Below are 16,295 nucleotides of genomic sequence, written 5' to 3'. Positions count from 1 at the left end.
GAAAGGGGACTGAAGGAGTGGTGAGTGAAGGGATGAAAGGTAGGTAGATGGGATGTGGTAGAAGGTGGGGACAAGCGGGAAGGGGAGGGGTAATGAGAAATGCAAGAGGAAATAAGTCAAGTAGAAGGGTATCGGAGGAGAGAGAGAAAGGATGGGGCTGGAAAGAAAAGGTGTGGGATTGGAGAGATATAAGGATAAAGGGTGATAACAGAATTGAATTGGACCACCTTTAGGGAAGGAGAGTGGAAACGTTATGTGAAGAGCCAAAGAAAGGGTGTAGGGAATGGGCGGAAGAGAGCATAGTTTTAATAGAAAGGTTGAAAGGTTAGATGACAAAAATCATTAGGTGTCTCCCTCCGGATGTCTCCTGCAATGGATGACAAATTCAAAGTGGTTTGGGAAAGCAAAAACCCTTGCTTCTGCCATAATGGGCAACCAGCAGTAACTATGGAGATGATGCATTAATGGCTAGGTAGAGAGGAATATGATGGAAGCAAAAGTTACTACGATGCAATCAGAAGGGTGAATCTCCCACTCTTGCTCCGTCATTTGCTCTATCTCTTCACAGATATTTTCATCCGCATTCCCTATCTTGCCTGATCTTTATTACTGCTGATTCCTTTCTTTCTCATCTTTTTTTCTTCATCAGTATTTTTTCTCTGTCACTTGCTCAGTTTTACTGTATTTCGAAGAGATCCAATCAACAATGCACACTTACTTGCTCTTTACAGGTGGTCACCAACCGCGATACTCAGGAGCTGCTCCTCTGCATAGCCTACGTCTTCGAGGTATCTACCAGCGAGCATGGCGCTCAGCATCACATCTACCGGTTGGTGAAAGACTGATCAAGAGGCCCTCTAACCCACTATGGACAAGGCCCTCTGTGGGACCGGCCATCCTCCAATAGAGGAACCTCTCAAAACGCCCCCCAGGGAGCCATGTGCAACGCTACGAGGGAGGGGGAGACAGGAAATACCCCTCACCTCGGCCAAACCTTCTCTGTGGTACTTAGGAGCCAAAAAGTATATATATAAATATATATATATAAATATGAGTATATAAAGTGGGGAGATCCCAGGGCTGCACAAAGACTTTGAAACAAACCAAACAACAGCCACCGGGCTTTTGTGGTGGGGCTGATGGCAAAGGTGCCTTATAATTATATCGAGCCTTATGCGAAATTCAGACACAACCACTGCACGCAGATTTGGAGGAGGATCTAACCGGAGGACGATGATCGAAAGAGTCACGACCAGGTTGACGGAACTCGCATGTTTTTTCCAGCTGATGCCCGGATGTGTCCGCTGTTGGTCTGCTGTCCACCTATTGATCCTCACAATATGCAATGGAAATACTTAAGTCAGAGCTTCTTAACTATTGCAGTTATTTTGCTCTAAGAACCAGGTCCTCATGGTTCTTACAACTCACCTTTGGCTTTGCGGAAGGGACCAACCAATATCTGTCCCACCCAGCTGCTTAAAAAAGCTGCCCGGCCTGAACTGTGGGGTCACTTCTCCCTAGTTTCAGATAATAGGGATCCCCGGGCTAGTCATCAGGCCATGTACATCAGGCATAGCTTATAAAACATTATAGCAGCTCCACTGTCCTTTCTATGGCCCTGCAAAGCCCTAGTTCTCAAAATCACTTTGATCTGGTGTTTCTATTGTTCTCAAGAAGGCCTTAAATGACTTGCCAGTATGTCTTGGTTGGGCCTCATGGAGGTGTGCAGTCTGTGAAGTAGCTGCAGTGATTTGTTTTTCTTACGCCTCCCTTGCTTTTCCACAGGAGCACACCATTTTTTTGTACCTCTGCACTGGAGTGTTCTGGAATAATAGCTCTTTTTCATCAAAAGCAGGATTGCACACCCATAAGGACTCAGGGGTTGTTGGCCAAACTGCACATCTGTAAAAAGTTTGCCTCCTTTGTTTTGTTTGTCAGATTTGGAGATTGCCCCTGTGCTGGTGTTCTGTATATCCACCTACAAACCTTTAAATGGCAGCATTTTGGAAACTGTGGTAGCAAGCTCCTCAAAGCAATTGCAATGTGATACAATTTGCCTCCATCCAATACTGTATTTTTGGGGTTAAGATGAAAGTGGAGATATATATATATCTATATATATATATCCCAGAATGTTTTTGTATTGAAGATGAGAGTAAAAATGGTGTGTTGAGCAGTACTCCTTTTCAACCCCAGGATCTCCAGCTCACACAGACAAGCCTGGTCCCATTCCGGGTCCTAATCAAAATGCATCGAACGTCCTTCTTTTGTAGCATCACTTGGACTGTTTCCCACACGACTTGGGGACGGTAATTCCCTCGTGCCAGATTTGGACAAGTTCCTTCAAGCTGTGCCTTTAGTTTACCAGTTGAAGCAACGCTCTTCATCCCCATCTCACAGTTGGTGCCTAAAAAAGTAAATTTTCTTTATTTCTTTGTATTTTTTTTGTCATAAAAAAGCCAAATGATGCGCCCGTGTGGATGTGATATTTTGTTATGAGAATGATAATAAAAACATGAAGTGTACTTACTAAAACGAGACACCACTGTGATGCTTTTGATGGACACTGTTCCCTCCTCCTCTTAGTTTGATACTATTCATTCCCACCTCGAACTGCCACACCACCATCAGTAACTCCTCTCCACATTTTGTTTTGTTGTCACCTCACCCTCAGCAATCGTTGATTGGCTGAATCCTCGGCTTCTGTGTTTTGGGACTCTCTGGAATATAAGTGAATGGTTGCAGAGGAGGTGATCTAAAGTTAAATTAATTGACTGGTTATATTTATTACCTGCCCACCATCTCTAGGACATTTGGTACAAGTATTTCCAGACTGGGTAGTGCCTCCGAAAGGTTGGTAGAGACAACATTGACAGCCCTGGTTTTCAAAAAAGTGGGAATGGGAGTGGGGTGGCGGGACACCACAGATTATACCATGGAGCACAACTGGCTCTTTCTATCATGACCTCCTGAGGAGTAACACACAGAGCTGTGTTGTGCTCTTTGCCCTATTTTAACCATCTTTTTCCTTCTAAACTTCTAGTCAGCCTCTTATTCTCCCCTCTGCATCGGCTTCCCATCGTGTTTGCTTTTTTCACAGGTTTTAGGCTGGAATAATGTTTTCCTATCTCTGGTTTCAAGCGGTTTATTATGAGAACCAAAGAGACCGCCTGTTTTCAGTGTATATCAGTGTATTGGGATTGTGAACACATCTTTGTTGGTATATAAATTATTTTATGAAAAGTCAGTTGTGTCTCAATATATTATGTCTTTTACACGTTGCACTTTAACATGGCATGCACGAAGGATCACACAAATTACGGGATGATTTTGAGTAATGTAAAGGTACCGGAAATAAGATTGGTTTTGCTATCAAGTGTCTCTCCAACAGGAAACTTCTACTGCTGAGATTAATCATGAGAAATTGAGCCATGCAATATAAACATTGGAACACCTACTTAGGATTCAGTTATTTATTAAAGCTTAGCAGCAGGAATTTGGGCATGATTCTGCAATTCTAAAAAAATAATAATTGGAAGTTACAGCTTAACATTACAATACAGCATAGACAATGCTATTGCTGAATACCAGAAACCGAAAAACCCATTAAATTGAAGCATACAATAAATGTTAGCCGATCAATTAAACATACATTGCAGTGACATTATAACAGTCGTAATATTACAGAATCAGTGCATTGGTCTGGTCAGGGCAACACAGCCAATGTGTCTAGAATATAGCCAGGGATTAGTACTTGAGATAGCTAGTAGTTCCAATAGGCACATCAGGGCCCGCGTCGTCCGAGTGGAAATTGGTAGACTACTCTAGTAAATGCATTTTAAAGGGCTGCCTTATATCTCTAGGCTAGTGGTCTTCAAACTTGTTAATGCTGTGACCGCCCAGTGTATATAAAAAAAAACTATCACTGCTCCATCCAGATTTTTCACAGTTTTTCACTTATTCTATTAAATTGTCAATGTTTAAATATGCCTTGACTTATTAACTATTAAGTTCTGTAACCCCTTTTAAAAATGCAAACGAGTACATGATTGCCAAACATACTATTTTGGTTAGCTAGGACTTGTTAACGTGTAAAAGTATTCACAGTGTGATTATCAGAAATGGGGGCGGGAGGTTTGAGGAATATTTTGTCTCTTCCCTCTTCTGCGATCCATAGCTTGAATTTTGGAGCACGTGCCCTACCCACTTTATAAGCCGCTTGACATTTTGCCAACAAGAGTCCTAAGGCTACAAGTTTCCTGTAAGATGCTTCCGGCATCTTTTACATAATAAGCCAATGCATGGATTTACAGCAAGTGTATCTCTAACAATCTGAGGCAGAGCTAAAATGACCACCTCCCAATATTTATAAATTGCCGGACAAGTTCACACTAGGTCGAAGAATCCAGCACTCGCTTCCCCACATCACCAGCATCGGTCGTTCTCTCGCAGACAATACTTATATAGCGCCTTGAGGGTTTAGTAAACGTGCATAATGCATTTATTTATAGTATACAATACGAAGCCTACTGCTAGCAGCCACCTGTCCCATTTGTGTTAGCTATACTTCCACATCTCATCTAAAATTGTCTGACCAAACTCCTCCACCCAGCCCCTTCTGAGCCATTGGCTTAGTCTCTTCTTGGACAGCTCATCACTGTTTTAAATTCACTTATTTTACCTGCACAGCGCACCCTACAACCGGTCAAGCGTCTTCCCCGGTCCACAATGGATTCTTCCGTTTGTGTGGAGGGAAACACAATGCAGAACCGGAAGTGTGGGCTGCCTCCATTACGCGTACTGTGGTCAGCAGTTTAACTCCTGAAACTGCATAAATTAGGATGCTGGCCCCGACGCACAGGGGACTCATGCAGCGGGTGTGCCGCAGGCACACCTAAGACAAGCCCGTCTGCGCCCATCCGCACCTGGACCGGGCAAATGGTCACGAGTCCTGGCCCAGCATTACCAGCGATGCCCCTACAGACTATAGCCTACTCCAGCACTCAGCTAAAAAACATCTGCCACACTTCCAAACAACCTTCTTGTCCTTGCACTCATATATGCTCTTTAGTAAACATCTTAAAATTTAGCTGCCCCAGCTGCTCCTTCAAATTGGAATCCCGCCATAGAGCAGCATCAGTCCCGATCCAACCTCAGTGCTCAATCCTGGATCAGACCCACCTAGCACTCATGAATGCCCGGTCACTCCCTAAACACAGGTATGAAATAGCAGACTTCATCACGGATCACAAGCTAGACATACTATTTATAGCACAAACTTGGGGAGACCTCGATGCTGGGCCAGATTTCTGTACTGCAACACTGGATTCTGCATATTCCGACACGACAGAACCAAAAAAAAAAGGGAGGCGGTCTAGCTATCATATACCGCAACAAATACTTAGTCAAAACAGAGATAATCCCTTCCTCGACCTGCGAAGCAATCACCATAATTCTCAATCACTCAAAATCATTTAAAGGTACGCTCCTTTATCGTCCCCCAGGTCCCCGCACAAAATTCCTTTCTGATATGGGTAGATTAATAGAACCGCTAGCAGGAGAAGATGCCTTCACTATTCTAGGTGATTTCAACTTCCACCTAGAAGCTCACGAGGACCACAATACCTCCACTATCATTACTGAACTGCAGGCTGCAAACATACAGCAAAAGGTGACCACCCCCATCCACAAATCGGGCACACACAAGATGGACTCTTCACCAACAGCCTCTTATCAATAGAAAAAACCTTACCTCTGGTATGGACTGATCACTGGGCCATACTCTTTGACATCCAGATGAAAACGGCTCCGCCACTGACCACACCATCCCTTCACTCTCAATTTAAAGCTTGGAGCTGCCTGGGCCAGGAGCTCCTCCAAACACATCTTTCCTCCACCAACTATGACCCGTCCCCAGACTCCACATTGGATTCAGCTAATTACTCTAAATGGCTTAACAATACCTTCAATGTCCTAGTACCTCGGAAAAATATCTCTAAAAATAGAATTACCCTGGTTCTCTGAGAATGGAAAAACAACGCTGTTGGAACCTGGAGAGACGTTGGCGTAGAAACTACAACTGTAGAGAGTAGGCCCTTTACAAGGAAGCTATATCCAAATATAAGCATCTCATCAACCTAGAGAAGAGTAAATACTACATCAGTGAGATTGAAGCGGCTCAAAACTCTACTAAACAACTTTTTCAAGTTGTCTCCAAATTATCAGGTAGATAAAAAGAGAGATGGCCCAACTTGTTCCAGGGAACAGGGCACTTTAGATCATTCAGAAAAGAAAATGATCCCTGGAGGTAAATTACATTGTATTATACGAACTGTGATTTTTAATTTAGTGTTTTTGTGTTCATCTACGGATTTATCAGAGATTAACATATATATGAGATGAGAAAAACTCTTTTTAAATAAAACCTTGTAAGCATTACATTTCTGTTTGGGGTTCAATTTGTGTGCCAATGATAAATACCATTGGGTAGTCTTGAAGTGAATAGGGATAATATAGAACCGATTGGGTGAATGTTTCTAGAGTGAAAGTGGATGGGATTTACCTCCAGGGACCAAATTATCAGGGTGAGCCTCTAACCCACCCCCAGCCCCCACTCAAGACCTTTGCCCCGCTCTGGCCCTCTTCTTCCTAGATAAAGTCAGCAACAACTTCACATCTCACCCAAATACAGGTCAGTCTGATAAAATTTCAGACAAATGTGATACTCAGCCATCCCTCGCGAATTTCAGCCAAGCCTCCACGAAACAGATCAGACCTTATTCTATCCACTAAATCAGGCTCCCTGCTGGACCCCTGTACTGCCTCCATCTTAAAGCTATTTCCCAACTTATTAGCCTCAAATGTAACAGGCATATGCAATGCCATGTTCATGACCGGCACTTACCCTGACACTTGGAAAAGGGCCATCAAACCGTTGCTGAAGAAAAAACATCTTGACCGACTAGATCCCATAAACTATAGACCCACAAGTCTACCATTCCCGGCTAAAATGTTTGAAAAAGTAATGAACCAGCAACTAGCCAAATATATTGAAGACAACAGTCTCCTAGATGAGATCCAATTTGGCTTCAGGAAGGGCCACGGCACAGAAACTGCCCTCATTAAAGCGGCCAACGAAGTAAGGACCATTCTAGACCAAGGGGACACGGCAGTACTGGTGCTGCTGGACCTATCAGCAGCCTTTGACAAGGTCGATCACACCACACTGATCATTCGTGTCTCAAATATAGGCGTTACACACAAGGCTAAAGAGCTATTGGCCTCGTTTCTTTCCATTCCCAAACAAGCCGTTGCCCTCGGCTCTTTCAAATCCGCACCTTTCTCCCTCCCGTGCGGTGTGCCACAATGTTCATCCCTTAGTCCGACACTCTTTAACATTTATGTGTCGGACCTGGCCAGGGTCATCAAAGCCCACGGGATGGGACTCCCGTCCTACGCTGATGACACACAACTGATGCTCACTATTCATAATGACAGAGGAGCAATCGCTGCCAGCTTCCAAGATGGCATGCGTGCGATCAGCCCCTGGATGGCCAATAATTGCCTAAAGTTAAATTCCGACAAAATGGAAGTTTTGATATTCGGAAAGCTTCTCCCGGTTTGGTCTTCTACGTGGTGGCCAACCATCTTGGGCCCACCACCGCTCCCGGTAAGCAAAGTGAGAAATCTAGGGATCATGTTCGATTCAAACTCCCCTTTCGATCCCACGCCAACACAATTGTTTCCTCAGCCTTCTACACTCAGAATGATAAAAAAACTCCTCCCATTTCTACAGCCAAGTACCAGAAAAACCCTAATCAGTACATTAGTAATGTCAAAAATTGATGGCAATGGCCTGTTCTTTAACGCGCAGAAAAAAGTTACCAACAAACTTCAGATGGGGCAGAATGCTGCAGCCAGTTTGATAACAGATACCCCCAAGTACCAGTCAATCACATCGCAAGTCAGGAAATTCCACTGGTTACCAATCACAAGCCGTATCAAATACAATGCACTTTGCATCACCTTTAAGGCCATTCACAAAACAGGACCCCACTTTCTGAAGAAGGTATTCTGTTTCTACATTCCCAATAGAGCCTTGCACTCTTTAAAGGCCAACCTCTTGAAGGTTCCCCAGACAAACAAGGTTTCCTGGGGGACAGAAGATTTGTCGTTGCCACTGCCAAATTATGGAACACCCTTCCCACGCACATCAAAACATGTCAAAATCTGCTCTCCTTCAGGAAACTCATAAAGACATGGCTTTTTGACCAATAAATGCCCATCACTGGCCTCGCTCTGTAGACACGCCACAGCGCCGAGACACCCATGGGTGTTTGCGTGCTCTATAAATTGCATAAATAAATAAACAGAGTGTGGTATCAGATGCCTAATAGATTTGGCATCAATTAATTTGTCTAGTGTATCAAATGCAGGTGGTTCATCTGGGAACACAGAGAGATTACTTCTACATCTACTTTTGAGACGGTTGTAGGAAGCTGGCTTTTTATGTTGTGGGCCAATGAAAGCCCACACCATGCGAAAAGTCCAGATGACCCTTCTTGGTTTACAGGGGCTTACTTTAATAATCACTAGTGCTTTATTTGTGGTAGTGCGGTTGAGCAGTTTAGGCTTATCAGAGGAGAGTTAAGCGTTTGTTACACACATAGAGCCCATAAATGGTACACACACTCAAGAAAAAATCAAAGATCAATCTATAAAAATAACACTGATGTTTATATATATATATATATATATATTTAGACACCAAGGTCATTTGGAGTTATGGATTTTAAAAGAAAACAGTAAAATACCCAAATAATGTTTTTAAGGTATGAGCCTTGAACGCAGTAATGCTATCCTATGGAAGGAAAGACACATACTGCAGACATATACTTGAAGTTAACGTTCGGGGTGCCCCTTGGAACTTAAGGTGCCTTTGGGGGGTGGGGGTAAAGTCCAAAAAACCACCAGCAGTTTTAGCTTACCTGCCCTGGTGTGGCCGGGTGCAGAGGTGCTGGACGGGTTGGTAACCTTGAGCGCTACACCGTTTAAGTCAATGGGCATCACAAAACAAAAGCTGTAAGTCCACCAGAACCCAAAGTGGGTTTCGGCTTGTGAGGGTCTTTGGAATACAGGACGCAGTTGGTTGTTATTAGCCCGGGCTCGGTGCAGAGGTGTTTGTTTGGCTGACCACTTACATTGGCGGCTCTCACAATTCTCGGTTTGACCTGTAGAGGGGAAACCTGGCTCTTCGACAGACCCCCTCCTTGATGGACTGGAACCTGCGAAGAAACCCCCCCCCCCCACAACACCCGGAGCACCTTGAGACACTTATTGGTGAGTAGTCGTGCTTAGCAAACACTTGATTTTCATCGGTCCTGAAGTCCCTCGTTGTGCTGGTTGGTTTTGACGGCAGTAGTGTCCTGGCTGGGCACTCAACAAGTGCTCTGGTACCCAGGGTATTGGTGGAAGGAGGCTGCTGGGGGGTCTAGCGCAGAGGTCTTCAAACTTTTTTGCTCTAAACCCCCTGTAAAGAAGTTGGGCCCTCATCCAAAACTATATGACAAGGATTTGAGGAGTTGAAGGGGGAGGGATGATCATAGGGGATGGGTATCATGAGATCAGTTTAGGGGTGCTTTTCTGTAGCTCATATTTCAAACTAAATGTGGGACTTACAAAGAAGCAACCAAGGGAACAATAATGGGTTTGGCTCTAATCAGTAAGGCTGGGCTTCTAAGCAAGAAAAACAACAGAATTACCAATACTGATACTTAAATCCAAATCCTTCAAACGGCTTATGAACACAATATCAATGACAGCCTTAACTAATCAGTAGTTTTATTTTTGAATGAATAATTCAATTAGGTAGTTTTTTCCTTTTTTGTATGACAAAACTTTTTAGTACAAAAATCATGAAAATTCATGACGCGGAATGTGGAGGCTTGTGTTCCTTTACGTTACCCTTCTTGGCATTGGGCGAGGCGTGCAGGGGTTTAAAGTGAAGGCTTCACACACACATCGCATCGCAACCGGTTCCGATGCGGTGTGTGTGTGTGAAGCCTTCATTCAATGTGAGGACAGCGTGCTCCCATTAGATTCATAACTCTGGACACAGAGACAAGATACACGTCGTCCCCACGCAGGTCAAAATGCCTTAACTTTATGCCCCTGCACGCCTCGCCCAACGTCAAGAAGGGTAACCTAGAGGAACACAAGCCTCCACATTCCGCCACTGACACTCGCTTTGAATTTATGTCCGGAACATTTGGAACTCGTTTACACTACCAGCTGTTTCCATGACAGCAACTTCAAAACTTGAATCATAAACCCATTGGTTTGAGATGTGGATTCCACAGTGAAGGAAACATTCAGTTTGGTCTGGACGAGAACCCTTCAATGAAGACGGTTTGAAACGCATAGACCTGGTGTTTTAGGATTGCCAAACAAACATTGTTTCGTAAAAAAGTGTCTATTTTCTGTGCACTTCCAAAAGAAACCATTGTGCTTAAATTGAGAATTTATTGTCACTTTTTGCAGTGTATAGAAAATTGTTTTGTAGAATTGGGTGTTGTTTGGCTTAGGTTCCTTGGTTTTAAAATAAAATAAATATTTTGACAACCAAGGATGGGTTATGTGACTTGAATGAATGGGGGGATGTGATTAGGATCAAATGTGGTATGTTGTATATTTGAATATTGAGGATTGAGTAAGCCAAGTTGGTGGCCACTTATTGTTGTCTGTTTCTTTAAAAATTTCGGTGGTGTTTCATGATTTTTGTACTAAAGTTTTGTCATACAAAAAAGGAAAAAACAATTGAATTGAATTATTCATTCAAAAATAAAACTATTGATCAGTTACGGCTGTCATTGATATTGTGTTCATGCGCCGTTTGAAGGATTTGGATTTAAGTATCAGTATTGTTAACTCAGAAGTAGAATAGCGGGGCTGACCTGGCTGGGCGCTTTGGTTCCTTTGTGCTGACCTGCTCGTCGTTGGATTTGAACGCTTTCCCTCTTGGACGCGGCTCTCATCGGAGAGTTGCTGTTGCTGATTCCAGGACCCGCCCTGACCGCCCACACCGCTGCGGGACTGCGAGGCAGTCTTTACACCTGTAGCCTCTTCCCGCAGCGGCCCCGCCCCCCACCCGGTGCACTATAAACTTTCGCAGCACCCGCTGCGCGGGTGCTACTCAGAAGTAGAATAGCGGGGCTGACCTGGCTGGGCGCTTTGGTTCCTTTGTGCTGACCTGCTCATCGTTGGATTTGAACGCTTTCCCTCTTGGACGCGGCTCTCATCGGAGAGTTGCTGTTGCTGATTCCAGGACCCGCCCTGACCGCCCACACCGCTGCGGGACTGCGAGGCAGTCTTTACACCTGTAGCCTCTTCCCGCAGCGGCCCCGCCCCCCATCCGGGAGGATATAATCAGGCAACCGGTCCCGCGCAGCGGGACGCGCGCGGGACGAAGCTCGGAGCGAAGACCGGGCAAAGAGCGGGCCGTTTGAGGCCGTTCGAGAATGTTAGAGACTGGACTGGGCCACCCTACTTAACATCAGGTATTACTCCAAAATCTACCTCCCAGCTAAAATAATACCACGCCCTCTTCTTAGTCGCCCCTGAGCCATATTGCCCACCATGAGCAAAATGGAGACCAGGAGCAAAGCTAATCAGGTAGCTATTGGCCCCACAACAACGGCCCCAACTCAAGGTACAATTGACAACTACTTTCTGAAAGCAGGTTCTCTCTTGATAGACGATATTACTCTCCTTGAAAGACGAATCTCGCAGGAAATAGAGTGGGTTAGAAGGTCATCGATGGGTCCTATAGCGATGGCAAAAACTCCTGAAGACAGGCGGATTATAGATACTTCACAACTTGGTGCCTGTGGTGGGGCACAGCGACCCACTAGTATAGACCTCTCAGAGGCAACAATAAGTGATTTAGAGGACATGAGTCTCCTCTCATTGCCTCTAACGCAAATCACCCAACCACCTAACCTAATAAACACGGGGGAGGACACTGATCTAACCACTCAATGCCCCACCTCACTTGGGGAAGAATTGACTACGACAAACGATACCCCAAATTTAGTAGGGACACCTAGTACAAATCGGGGGTTAAGGGAGGGTGCCATTCAAAAAAGGATACCGGGGAAACAGAGCACTAAGGAAAGAAAGACTAAAAATGTAAAGGGAAAAATAGGGAAAACACCTAACGCAGTCAGCTCAGACCACACCAACCAGCAAAGAACCTCACCAGTGATAGCGATTGACCCCTCCCAGCAACCGCACAGTGACATCCTCACTGATCAGCCACCTCCCACCATTGAACATAATTCGGAGTTACCAGAAGAGGACATAACATTAGCTGATATAGGTCACCTTCTGAAGTCAATCATAAGTCCTTTAGAAGCACGCCTGACGAAAATGGAGGCGAGACTAATCACAATCGAGAAAACAGCCTTACAGATTATGGACTGTTGGAAACCGGGGGCTTCCTGCCCCACGCTCCCCAACATTGACCCAAAACATAATAGTAACTCGGTTACCCCTAAACCTGTAAAAGGTAACGAGGCAGTAATAACATCTACAGCGGGTGACAAAAATACTAAATCACACTGTAATCAATCACTAAAATCAAAACCTAAACTAGCAGCGCTAGCGACCTCTGGTCCCACCAAACAATCTCATACTATGCAACAGCGATCAACTTTACTCAATGATAATGTGCAGCCTAATTCACAACACATGAGTTCTCCCATACCTCCTCTGATCACCAACCATGATACACACGATTCGAATCATCCAAAGGTAAAACCACTGAGAACAGTTACTGTTAATCTCCCACCTGAGGTTGCTCCATATACTGTTATCTTAGTTGGGGTACCCGAATTAAAATCGGACTCGCATGAAACAGGGGAGTCTCTAAAAAATAAAGTCATCAATTGGCTTTCAACACACAGACCCCTCCCTAGAGGCATGACCAGCGATATGCGCATGGTCAGAAGAGTCTCATGGGTAGGTAAGAGACCTAAAACAATTAGTGGTGACTGCTTATTGGTGAGTTTTAGAGAACCAAGAACAGTTTCATTCGTCTGTAATCCATCGTTGGAAGATGAAGGGAGTAACATTCACCCAGTCCCTCTCTCGTTTTTCTACCCACCTAATGATCATGTAACTAATGCCCAGAGCAGAGGACATTATCAGAATTCCCAGGATAACTGGGAGGGTAGCCAGGGAAGGAGGAGAATTCCCTTCAACCAACCACGAATACCCCCCTTCCGCTCCAACACATATAGCGATCCCCATGGATGGGAAACTGTTCAGAGAAGAAGGATGGGAAGGGGTGGATTTGATAGAGAGGACCCATGGCCCCCGAGATTTCATCAGCCACCATTTCTACCACTATTCAATCATTATGACTGCCTTGAAATGGTGGACTGACAGTTGGCCTCCATAAATGGGGCGCAAACCCAATTGACAGGGAATGAATGTGGCAATTATCCCCCCCTTATTTGCAGGCAGGAGAAAGCTACTACTGGGACTTTGGATCTATCCCAGGACCTACATAATAGGGAAATTGGTCAAGATGATCCACTAATGGACAAAGGGCAAATGGATAGTCCTCCTCTGATAGAAAATATAAGTCCCACGGCCAAACAATTTGACACCCAGAATGCCCCACAAATCCTAAAAATTCTTTCCTGGAATGTGGCTGGCCTGACCAACAAAATAGATTCGGACACATGGGCCGATCTAGCGCAACCAAAAAGCGTCTGTCTCTTTCAAGAGACCTGGGCAAGGGATGAGACCTCCGTCGGGGGTTTCCATACATTTTCAATCCCCGCTGTCTGGGGTGGGAAAGGCAGACCTTCTGGAGGCTTAGCAACCTGGGTGGCCTCGGACATAGGGTGCCGAGCCTCAAGATATCCAGTAGACTCTGTAGATATACTGGCTGTCTTACTTGAATGGCCGGGTCTTTTTAAATTACTGGTTATAAACATCTATTCAAGGCCAGTCAAAATAGCGTCCACTTCCAAAACCATAGAGGCTCTGTCATGCCTTCTGGAAACCATCCCTGCGGATATGTCTTACCTAATAGGGGGGGACTTCAATTCACACTTTGAGCCATTACCTGGTCTACTTGATGGACCCTCCCTAGAGGAGGATTCAAGCTGGCAGGTCCCTCGGACTGAAGCACCCCCTCCCAGAGCATGGACATCCCTTGCCGTACAGATAAACACTTGAAATCTCACCCATGGTTTGAGAGCCTGTAACGGCCGCACTAGGTCCGACATCCCGTCCAAATGTACATTTAATAAAGCAGGGAGGCAATCCAGAACAGACTACTTCCTGGTACAGTTGAAGGCATGTAAAAGGGTGGTGGACTTTAAAATAACACCTAGGCATGATTGTGACCACAATGCCTTGGAACTAGAGTATACCATCCCTTGGGTGAGAGTGATAGGCGAGGAGAAATCGAAAGGAGGAAACCTTTTAGAGAACAACAGGAGGCGGATAAAATTGGAAAAGCTTGCCTCCAGCGGAGAAAAGCTTGCCTCTCTCTATGCTGGGATTATTCCCATCCTTGAAGAGGCTTTTGACCTGTGGAATCCAGATTACGCAATAGATAGAAGTGAGGATTTAGCTCAAGTACACACTTATCTAATCAAGAAGCTCGAATCTGACCTCTTCAGCATAGGCCGCCCAAGAACACAGGGACAAACCATAAACTCCTGGTACAACAGCACTTGTCGCTCGGCAAAACGAGACCTCCTTTCCACCATAAAAGAAGGAGGCGCTAGGTCGGAGATCCGCCCTAAAAGGAGTGTCTACAAATCACTTATAGCTAACGCTAGAATAGAGTGGGACATACAGCATTGGGAGAATCTATCGGAGTCCCTAGCTAAAAGGGACTCCCGTAGATTCTGGAGAATAATCAACCATGGGAGTGGGGATCTTCCCTCTGCTATTGAACCCAACATTGCTGCCAATGTTTGGCAGGATCACTTCCAAAAACTATATGCCCCTGAAAACGATGAGTTAGTAACATCAGCATCTACCAGCATCACTACACATACATCTGCCCCTTTCACTTTAAAAGATATTAAGGTGGCTATAGCGGGGCTAGCTTCCGGAAAAGCCCCGGGCTTAGATGGGGTGCCAGGTGACCTTTTTAGACAGGAACCTGGGATCTGGGCACCCTACTTGATGGTTTTATTTAATGCGGTGCTGGGGGGAATGAAGATACCAGATACTTGGCTGGGAGCGGAGGTGGTCCCGATATACAAAAAAGGGTCGCCCCTGCTCCCCGCCAACTATCGCCTGATCAGCCTCATTGATGTAACTCAAAAGTTGTTTGGAAGACTAGTCCTGGATAGGCTACAATGCTGGATGGAAGAGACTGAAATTTTAAGTCCTCTTCAAGCGGGATTTAGGAAGGGAGTGTCAACAGTGGATCAAATACTTAGATTAAATATCCTATTTTGGAAGACAGCACATCTAGAAGGGGGGTCACTGTATGCGGTCTTTGTGGACCTCCGCGCCGCCTTCGACTTGGTCCCTCGGGCCAAGTTGTGGGCGGTTCTGGGGATATGGGTGTCCCTGGAGATATTCTCCAGATCCTCATCAGGCTACACACAGACAACTACGCCCGTGTAAGATATGGAAAGGGCGGTAGGCTGACAGATAGGTTTCCTGTCCAACGCGGGGTAAGGCAGGGCTGTGTGTTGGCGCCGACCCTGTTTTGTCTATTCACGAACGGGGTGATAGAGCACTTGTGCAGAATCCCTAACATTGATGCGCCACAATTGAACAGCAGCAGGGTGCCAGCGATCATGTTCGCGGATGACACCCTGCTGTTGTCAAAAACACCAATGGGGCTACAGAGGGTTCTGGACGGATTTTTGGATTTTTTTAATAAAAGGGGATTAGAAATAAACCCCGCGAAGACTAAATTCATGATCCTGAGCCACAAGCCCAAAAGTTGCCCAAATCCCCGCTTGGGATCCACACCCCTAGAGAGAGTCCAAGTGATTGAGTATCTGGGCATAACACTCAATCAAAATTTAACCTGGTTGCCACACAAAACAAAGGCAACCACAAAATTAATCCAGAGGGCCGGTGCTATCACAAGAATGGCCAAAAAATCCTCCCTTCGTCCACTGGCACCTGCAATACACATTTATAAAGCCCAAGCACGAGGAGGCATTACCTATGGGGCTGAACTATGGGGACACACATCGCTACAAACTATACAGGTGGCAGAGAACAATTTTATCAGACAATTGACAGCC

At 45.2% G+C, this 16,295-nt stretch overlaps 1 protein-coding gene across 6 annotated transcripts in view; it reads left to right on the top strand.

The window, feature by feature from the left end:
• The window catches only part of TEAD2 (TEA domain transcription factor 2), a 474,234-nt gene extending 471,699 nt beyond the window's left edge, over window positions 1-2,535 (top strand). For all 6 annotated transcript variants that reach the window (XM_078655077.1, XM_078655080.1, XM_078655076.1 and 3 more), the window contains one exon: window positions 732-2,535. In XM_078655077.1, the coding sequence (XP_078511203.1) occupies window positions 732-845 (114 nt within the window). In that variant the 3' untranslated portion in view covers window positions 846-2,535. The remainder of the gene's footprint in view (window positions 1-731) is intronic.
• The last annotated feature ends 13,760 nt before the right edge of the window (window positions 2,536-16,295 follow it).

This window comes from Lissotriton helveticus, chromosome 7, assembly GCF_964261635.1.
Source record: "Lissotriton helveticus chromosome 7, aLisHel1.1, whole genome shotgun sequence".
NCBI classification, from domain to species: Eukaryota; Metazoa; Chordata; class Amphibia; order Caudata; family Salamandridae; genus Lissotriton; species Lissotriton helveticus.
Note: the sequence above shows the minus strand (reverse complement) of the source record. Positions and strands in the feature narration are given on the sequence as shown.